The 10,018-nt window shown below is 39.2% G+C and overlaps 1 protein-coding gene across 1 annotated transcript; it reads left to right on the top strand.

Moving 5' to 3' along the window:
- Positions 1–4,290: 4,290 nt before the first annotated feature.
- On the top strand, positions 4,291–9,763 carry LOC104548224 (von Willebrand factor-like; the record flags this gene model as incomplete). Its single annotated transcript, XM_010194178.1, has 5 exons — positions 4,291–4,329; positions 8,167–8,269; positions 8,379–8,453; positions 8,976–9,080; positions 9,558–9,763. Coding segments are annotated over exons 2-5 (486 nt in total), but the record flags the coding sequence as incomplete, so codon positions are not given.
- Positions 9,764–10,018: the final 255 nt, after the last annotated feature.

Raw genomic sequence — 10,018 nt, 5'->3', positions numbered from 1 at the left:
TATATAATTTTTTTTTGTAGACCGCGCACTTAGTAGACATGTGCAACCTGTAAATTATACTGATAGCCATGAAACCCTGGGGCACAGAAGATGCACCCCTTGAGCAGGCTCACTCTCATAGTGAACGCCTGCTGCATAGGATTTCCACTTCAATTACAGTATGGGCTTTATCTTAATGTGAAGATCATAGGGATTTATGGCAAATCACTGCATTGCTAATATTGGCATGTGCTGAGATTCAGCTTTGCATGAGGAGGAAGCTTTATTCACCTGAAAATAAGATAGTTTATATAATGATTAATGAATGGACCGAGATATGTTCTTATGTTCTGGCAGCTCATGTCATGGTGACCAAGTCAGCTTTGAACCATGTAGCTCAAGTAACAGTACCAGATGATGCTCGCTTGGTGTATGAAACAAACCACTAGTTGGTACACCTCAGTAAAGCTGTGGTTCATTGAGCAGCATGCTGGTGGCACTCAGCAGCTGTAGGGATTCCTGGAAAAAGTTTTGCTTGGAAATAACATTTTTCTTATTGGAGAGATTTGTGTTTTGTCTTTCATTGGTTCATTAGAAAGGTTAGAAAGCAAATGCATAACAGGCTGTGCCAGCTCAAATGAGGGGCAATGACATCTGGCAAAGAAGCAAGAACAAGGGTCAGGAAGAGGAGAGAGAAGCAATGGGATACGAGAAACCTTTAAACCACCTCTGCTAATGAAGGATTTGTGTAGCAGACCTACACTGAGATTACCCACCGCTATTCATTCACTGTGTAAGCAAGGCATGATGGTGAGGACCATAACAGCTGAAGGATTTAAAGCATGACTTTGAAATCAACAGTATGGGGGTGGCCTTACGACTGCCTTCAGCTGATCTGGGACAGTTTTTCTCTTCCTCTTCCATGTCCAGCCATGCATTCCCACTCTTTTTGCTGTGCTGGCAGTAGTCCTGACTTGCTGCTTGGTGAGCTCTAGAAACTAACTGTAAAAGGGAAAAAAGTACCAGTAGGAAGAGGCAGCTGAGGTGAGGAGATGAAGGAGGGACTGCTAATTTTGAGAGCAACACTGATTTAAGTTGGTTTAATGTGCTCTTGAAACCACTCCCAGGAACATTGGAAAAACCCTTCTAAACTTATTCCTTTGGATAAAGATTGACCCACTAAGGGAGGTTAAGAAAACTATGCCTGAGAAGTGTGGGGAGGTTGATGATGAGCTATTGGCCTTGGTGCAAGCCATTCACTCCACCTTCATCAGCACCAGGATTCTAGCTGTGCTTTTGGCTGCACATGACAGTACAGTGAGGAAAAAAGCAAGCCCATAGTATGTGACCTAAGAAGCTAGCTTGCTGCTAAATTCGTGCTAAATTATACTACTGATAGGAAAGGAGTGGCACTGACACCTGAAAGGACATGTACTTTCTTCTCTATGGATCACAAACTTAGAAAAAAGCCCTCTCCTAACTGTCCTCTTAGTACTTTAACCAAGGATGCTCTGTCTTATCTTATTTGTTTGAGCCACAAAGTCAGAGGGAATTCAAGTGCAAATTGTCACTAGTTCTTTAATTCTGCATTTATTAAGTGCTTTATTTTATTTTGATGGACTTGTGCCTTCTGTAGATCCACATAGCGGTTATTTTCTCCCAATCAGTATCTACTAGGAATAGCTACTGTAATTTCAAGGAAAAATAAGCAGCCGAAGAAATGTCAATACCTAAATGTGCCAGGTGACCCTTTGAAATCTTAGGTTTACAAGAAACTGTTGGTTTTTTCCTCCCAGCTTTTCTTTATTTTCTTACTTGTTTGAAAGAAATGGTCATGTTTTAATGGGGCCAAAAACCAGAATGTAATATCAATACACGATCATAGTAACATCATACAGGCTAGTATTTGAGGTAGATTTCTTTTGTGACTAATTTGGCAGAAGAAGTCTTCTGTTATTTGGTTTTTGTCCTTTTTTCACCTTTTGCTAGTATCTGAAGTCTTCTCCATTTCATTAAGAAGCAACAGGCATTTGAGGTGAGCACTGAAATAGCCAGCCAGGAGGGTGGCTTGTTGAAATACTTGTTTCTGAGGCTGACTGTAGCTTCATGTCTCCTCACATTCCACACTTCTGGTAGAAGTTCCCATACTAAAAGCAGTTACCTGTAATTCATGTAGGACCTGGACAAATCTCTGGAGAATAAAGGCAATATTGTATCTGAGGTTGCTTTCTACAGTTGCCTGGTTGTTACTGTGTCAGTAGGATGAAAGTATGGTTAGGATGATTTTCTAGACACTGATCTAGTTTATCTCTAGTTTGTCTCTTGACACTGCTTGTGCATATCTTATTCTAATGCCCAAGGACAGAGGTGACTTCAAAAGAAAGGCATTCACGTGAGCTCATTTATATTAAGCCTTTTGCAAAACATAACCACCTCATTTCTTCCTTCCTTGAAAAAACATTGCCATTTTACACAGGCACAGAGACTTTTTGATAGCATATCTGGAGTCCTGGCCATGGTTTTTAATTGCACTTTTCACACAGCTGGATCCTTAATGCCAGCCAAAGAGGAGAAAGGAGAAGGGGTTATTTTACCTGAAGTACATTAGAGGCTTTAGCACTGGGACTCATTCTGCTGGAGAGCTGTCCAGGTTCTGTGCTGATGGGCATCAGCATTAACCTCTAAAAGAAATTTATCTACTTTTGTGCCCAGAAGGTTTACTAAATTTGCTTTAGGGCTAGTAGTAGGTAAGCAAGATGAAAGCATGGTATATTTACTAACACTGGAATAAAAAAGTAAATGACTCACTACCTTAATAGATGCTGTGGATGTATTTTCACACACTCATCAGAGCTGGTGTGAGATCATCAGCAGCACCTTGTTTGCAGAACTGTTTCTGGAAATGATTTTTTTTTTTCTGGCAAACATAGTATAGTCTAGGTAGCTGCTAGTACAGATTCATAAACAGGTGATTTCTCCTGTTTACTTTGACAGACGTTTTTGGTTCTTCAGAATACAGCCCAAACATTTAATGGTGGGATTGGACTCCCTATGAACTTCCTGTGGCTTTTCAAGTTCCTCTGAAATGCTGAACTATGATGGTTATCCACACATAAAATCATAGACTCCATCACACCAGAAATAATTGAATTTAGCATGGCTTGAAGTAGAAAAGGGTTAACATTAAAGTATTTTATTTTCTGTTTCCTACGGTTGCTAAGAAGGTTGTGTGTAGACAGTTCAGCTGATGAATGCTTGTTTGGTTGGGAGATCAGGTCTTTGTTCTGTAATTTTCTTACAGTGTTTTTTGTTGAGGGACTGAAAAAGTTTTATAAACCTCACAACAGTCACAAACTAGGAAATAAGAAACACTTTGGCTAATTGAAGCTGCAGAGAAAAATAAAGTAGCCTTAAGGGAGTACACAGTATGGAAGCTGTGTCCATAGGTTTCTTAAATAGCTGCAGCCTTAGTTTTCTGTTTGCTTTTAGAGACAATATCCTCAGTGTCATGAAATCATCCACAAAAATTTAGTGTTGGCTTATAGGGGAATGCAACTTTCCTTGATTTGGATAATTCTGTTAATAAGGCAATTCAATTAATAAGGTGCAGAAATCCAGCAGGTTTAGTTTTAAAGTACTAAAATGTTCTGTTTGCTATCTTTCTTTAATTGCTTGGGAACACTGCCACCTACCAAATTGTCAAAAAAAAAACAACAACAAAACTTTGTTCAGCACTTTAGTCTGTCCTGGATATTTTCTAACTCTGCACTGTTACCAGTCCTTCTCTAATACATGCAAAGGTGGTTCTAAATTCTTGTATCTCTTGCACAGTATTAGGCAAGTTGTTCAACTCATATAAGCCATTGTATCAATATTAGGATACTTTGCTAATTCACGTGGCCTGAAAATGTGGCTTGATGATTTCTGGGTGGACTGTAACTTAAGCAAATGCCTTCAATCACTTTCCACTGTGGACTTCGTTAGTTTTAAAAATGCATTAATAGTAGCTGCAGAGAACAAAATACGTTCATCAGATGACAGCTTTCAAAAACCTGAACAGCATTCTAAAGCAAGTATGAGGGGAAACATTAATCTGCATTTCAGTTATCTTTATCTAAAGAGGTTTTTTTTCTGTCTTCCTCAGCAATGAAATGTCCCACATATTTGACATATGATCACTGCCACAGAGCCTGTATAAAGCACTGTGAGAATAGTACCACACTCAGTGTCTGTAAGGATTATCCCACAGAAGGCTGCTTCTGTCCAGAGGGACAGGTGATTTTTAATGACAGCTGTGTTGGTGAAGAAGTCTGCACACAATGCATCAGTGAAGACGGCACACACCATCAGGTAACCCTATGTTTAGCAGCTTACCTTTGTAAGTGGTAGTGATTCAAGCTTGTGCAAGTAAATCTATCTTACAAGTCTAACTGTTTTCCACTTTGAACACTGTATTTTCTAGCTCAGTTCCTCATAACCGGCCGGCTGTCAGCCCCATGTAGCTCCCCTAGTGTGAAATTGGCTGGGATGGATATAAAATTCACAGCTGGGACTGTACAGACCCGGAAATGCATGACAAATTTGTGTGGAGGGAGGTCTAGAGGGAAGAGAGAAGGAATGGAATAAGTCAACATCTACCAAGATAAACACCTTCATTCAGCAGATTTTACCAGTACTGGCAATTTAATAATAAATCTGGAAACCTTACTTAAATTTGTATTAAACCTTGCCTAAAATCATAGTGTCTTCACAAAGCTTGCTGAAATATTTTTAGTGATTGGTGTGAAACAATGAGACCGAGATGACCTTATGTCAAGTTGTATTAGCCTACCTCCTTTTGTTTTTTATTTTTGATGCAAATCTTTCCTGTGATGAAATTGATTGATCTTTTTAGTTTTACTGAAAATCCACTTTCCTCAGCTAAGTCAGACCTGTCTCAGAATGGGATTGGAAGAGGTTCATACAGGTGCTGCATGCCAGACTGCAGTGAAAGAGATGTGATTTCACTTTCAGTATCACACAGTGGGTGTGCAAGCTGCTCTCTGCATTCCCTGTTCCAAGTAACAGAGGTTGTTTCTTTTCAGCCCCAGCTACTCAACTCTGGGAGTTTTCACCTGTCAGCCAGTCCTCTTAAATCTGCAGGTTTTTTATGAGACTTTAAAAGGGAACAGCTTTAATTATTTTTGAGCTTTAGATTCTTATGGGATTTTTGGATGGTTTTATCATAGTCATCAAACCTGCTGTCAAAGACATAATAGTTTTTGCAACATAGGTTTTCTGTAAATAATGGAAGTCTGTGTGTTTGTGGATAGCCTATTCTTTAAGTAAAAAGATAGATTTAGAAAAGTAAATGAATGTATGTACTCTGAATAACTTTATTTTACACTGTCAAATTTAGACTCATCTTTCGTTCAGCAAGAAACATATTATAAACATGTGCAATTAAACTGAAAGAAAGCAAAGACTATTTGTGGGTGAAACATATCTTTTAAATACTGTTTGCACTGATAACATAATGACAAAAGCATCAAACTTAACAAAGCGAACGCCTTTCTTTAGGTGATAGGGTACCAGCAAGCAATGCACTTGGCTTAGTGAAGCAAATGTTCCAAGCAGTGCTTGGCCAATGCAAGAGCTGTACTGATTGCAGGTCTGCACTGGGAGTCCCGCCTGTGTCCGTGCAGCCTGGCCTCGCACAGGACAGGTCCATACTGCTCTGTGGATCCCATCTTGCCATGGCTTCTGCCTTTGTGCTGCCTGCTGCTACTGTCAAAGCACAGTGGATGGAAAAAGCGTTCACTAAATACAATTTTGAGCATTTCCTACTTCTGGGCAAGGGATTGGTACAGGAGCATTAAGGCTCAGGTGTACATACGCCACGGATTTTTGGCAGTGAGAGGGAAGACACAGGAAAAGTGTGTTCTTTCATTCCGCAATTGCATTATCCGAACATTTTTCAAAACAGAAGGTTAGAGTTTTCTGAAAGACCGAGCACGTGGCTCTTGTACTAGCTTTTATTTTAAGGTTACAGTATCTCCATATATATGGCCATGATTTTTGGTTTTTAATTCTGTTTTGGATCATTGTTTTAAATACTGTATCATTGGGTTTGTGTAGTGTTTATGGAGTTGGTAAAACGGAAGGAAAAAAATCATAGTATTTTTTGTAATAAAAGGAATAGAAAAAAATATTATTTCTCTTGAGGGACATAATAGCTTGCAATGTATATGATCACTGCCCTAAACACAGATCAATTGTGCACAACTCTCAGTGATCCTCACAACTCTAGTTATTGTATTATGGTTCCATGTGAAATGGTTGTTGCAAATTGCAAATTCAAGTCTAGGATCCGTGTACTTTAAGCCCCTGAATCCTCAGGAAATGTGGTGTGTTTTCCACTTAAATACTTGTTTCAAGCTCTCATGGAGAAAAGCTCAGTGCACATCTTGGGAATAATGTCTGCAGTGATATCTACTTTTTTCTGCAGAAGCTCGGAAATTCGTGAGTTGTTGCATGCCCCATAATGGAGTTTTAACTCTGAAAACCTCTCATCTGTACACCAATGGCAAGGCTTAGATGCAGCTGCTGTGTGGATGGGGATGTGGAGGGCAAGGGAGGATCAGCTCACACAGCCGTTTTGCATCTCCACCACTGGAGGATTAGCTGTGTGAGCAATGCAACAGGCAGTACAACTGGTGGTGGGTTATGGTTACCTTAACTCCCTTCTTTCCCTCTGGTGTTTGTTCTTTCTAACTCAGATCATGCTTGGGCTTACAGGATTCTCAGTACCAATGCCCATTTAGAGCTGCACTAACACCATGCGATCTCTTGTAATTTCTTCTGGTATTAGAAAGTGACTCCTGCTTATGCTGAAGAAAACCTGTGCTGAAAATTTTAGAGCAAATGTGATTCTCTTTGTGTTTTGAAATGTCCATACACTTTTCATATCACCACGTGCAAATGTAGGCATTATCTATCAGCTGCCTTTTCAGGACTTTTTAACCCTGATGCCATTGAGTGCTCTGGCAGAGGGCTCTGACTTTTTTTTTCCAAGCCTGAGATAATGTTCTTTACTAGCAATACGTTGATGTAAGCTTTCTTTGACTAAAAAAGATTTCCTATGAATTAACCAACCCTATATGATTTGGTTCCTAAGCTTCATTAAACATCTGGTTGGCTTGTTTTAGCATGCCTGGTGTCTTATTCTTGCCATGCAGTTAACTTTTGAAAGTAAACTGTCTTTTCAGACTTCTGTGGTGGCTTAAAATACATAGATATCTCTGGGTACAGGTGGCAGTATGCTTAGGCATTTCCTTCCTTTTTTCTTGTTACTAAGGCACTCAGCAGACTGTTATTTTTAAACTGCACTCCAGAGTTTTCTGGATGTCACCTTTTCCCTTTGTGGCATCCTAACCTACTCTACATGTTCTCACCCAGAACCTGGACCAATTGTGCAAATGTCCCATACTGCATCTTTTCACCTCCCTATTCACATGGGTGTTAAATGTGGATAGTTCGTTATAGGTAACTACATCTTTAACATTAATGATTTCCCTCTCTCATGAGAAGGAGCAGTGGTTGAATAATGATACAATTTACTGTCAGTTTCTGAATGTGCTTCTTACTGCCAGGTAATCACCACAGTGATGGTTTCAGATCTGGGGCTGCTATAGTGCTTTTCCAGTCTTCCATCCATTGGGAAAACAAGTGATGACACCCTACATGTTCTTAATTAAAAATTTGTGCTGTGTATTTCTCTGTGTTTAAGTAATACTAATTTGAGAAAACAGCCACTTCTATGTATTTCCCAAAATACTGTTGTTTCCCTTATTATCACCGAACATCCAACCATGGTATGTAGTTGCACAAATCCACTGTTACTCACAATAGCCTGCAATTGCATTTATAGCATCTGAGCATTTTTAATGTTAAAAACAATAGTAATTCCTCATCCCATTCATGCATTCTTTACATCTTTTGCTAAATGTGTACATTACAGTCATTTCAGAGGTATGTGTCTCCTTAGATTCATATTGTTAACAGAGCAACCAACCAATCCTGCATAGTCTTCTGGATTTTCAAATTAATGTTATTTACCTTCACTCACTCCCATTGTAAACATACCAATGACCAGAATATTTAATTTCTTTCTAACAATCTTTTTTTTTTTTTTTTTTTTTAATGCAGCACATGGAAACATGGATTCCTGCCAATGAGCCTTGCAAGATCTGTACATGTCTTGATAACAATAAAGTAAACTGCACGGTCCGACCTTGCCCTACTGCCAAACGTAAATTGGTTTAGCTCTAAGTATCATTGGACTTGAATTGATATTTTTGTTATTCATTTTTCTAGTTCTTATCCAAACTTGTTTTATGGATGTTTTCTTCTTACTCCAGCTGTTCAGTGTGGTCCCTGTGAAGTTCCTCGTCTGCACAGGGACCCCAGCCAGTGCTGCCCCGAGTACGAGTGTGGTAGGTTCTCATGAACTGTTGGAATTTTCTTGGTCCATGTTTTTACCAGATACTTCAAAGGTGTACAATACCTTTTTTATTTAATGCAATGTTCCATTTTTAAAACCACTGAATAACTGTACATTCATGTATGTGGAAAAACAAAGAATTCATGAGGATGTGAGTCTTCATTCACTTTCAACTTTGTCCCTCTTTCTGTAAGGATAATGAAGGGAATGGAGCAATTTGGTTTTGTCTAAATAACATTAGAATAGTCTATTTCAAGTATCTATTTTTGCATGATCTATATTTACACATTAAAAATAACATCAGAACCTTAATCCTCATAACCCAAGCTTGAACTCTTCCCTAAGCTATTTTGAAAACAAATTCTGACATGCTGAACTCTAGCTTACTTCGTATTTTAGGATAGCAATTGAGCATAGAGAAAAAAGTTTAATGAGAATGCGCAAGTGCATGTGTCTTTTCTTGAAGGCTAACTAGTCAGGCGTGGTCTTAAACACTCTCAATTTTTCTTCTTAGTCTGTGATCTGGTTTCCTGTGATTTGTCTCCTGTCCCTGTCTGTGAGTTTGGCCTGCAGCTTGCTTTGACCAACCCTGGAGAATGCAGACCAAATTACACATGTGGTGAGATGTTTTTTTAAACAAGGACTGACACTGAAACATTGCATTTGACCAACACTGACAACTTCCTTTAGACATAATTTTTTCTCTTTGAAAAGTTTAATTTTGGAGCCAGTGGACATGTAATGATTTCATAGACTTGGAAGAAGGGTGTTGTTGGCACTTTCTCAGTTTGCTTTTGAATTAAGGAAAAGAAACACTTTACTCTTGGACGTGTGTGCTCTGACCGTTATGCTTATCATATAAATGTGTTTGATTGTACATGAGGCAAGAGTTTTTTGGCAGGGTAGGAACTTTTCCTGAATGTGCAGCACAATCTTAGACCTGGGTCATTATGTCTGCATTACTGCTTAGTCTTTAAGTAGATTTATAACAGTCTGCACTAGCAATTAGTGCCTTGCTGCCAGAGAACTGTCTTGTTCACTTGCAGTGCTCTGAAATGCCATATGCTTGACATGGTGCCTACCTTTTTTCTGCCAGAGTGTAACAGAGAGGCATGCAGCTTAGTTCAAAGACCTTCCTGCCCGCCGCATCGAGAGCTGACTGTTAAGAAGACTGAGTGCTGTGATAAATATGAGTGTACCTGCAGCTGTACGAACTCAACAGTGAGCTGTCCTCTGGGATATCTATCCAGATCTCTCACCAATGACTGCGGCTGCATGTCTACCACCTGTATTCCAGGCAGGGTAAGGGGAATGAAGTGTCATTTCCACAGATGAGAGTATCTTTTATACATGGAGTGACAGCACCAAAGTAATCTGGTAGCTAAGTATTAACAAACTCCCAATGAGACTACTGGATAATGATGCCAGGGCATTTTTAATTTACAGGTGTCTGAGAGAAATATACTGTTGCATTACACTGTTGCTTGTTTTATTACAGTCATTTTATTCTGACATAATCAGCCAATTTTTTGTGACTTTCAGTTAATCAGATTATAT

Source organism: Mesitornis unicolor, unplaced genomic scaffold (genome assembly GCF_000695765.1).
Source record: "Mesitornis unicolor isolate BGI_N332 unplaced genomic scaffold, ASM69576v1 Scaffold54261, whole genome shotgun sequence".
Lineage (NCBI taxonomy): Eukaryota > Metazoa > Chordata > Aves > Mesitornithiformes > Mesitornithidae > Mesitornis > Mesitornis unicolor.
The sequence above is the reverse complement of the archived record's forward strand: the minus strand, read 5'-3'. Positions and strand labels throughout refer to the sequence as shown.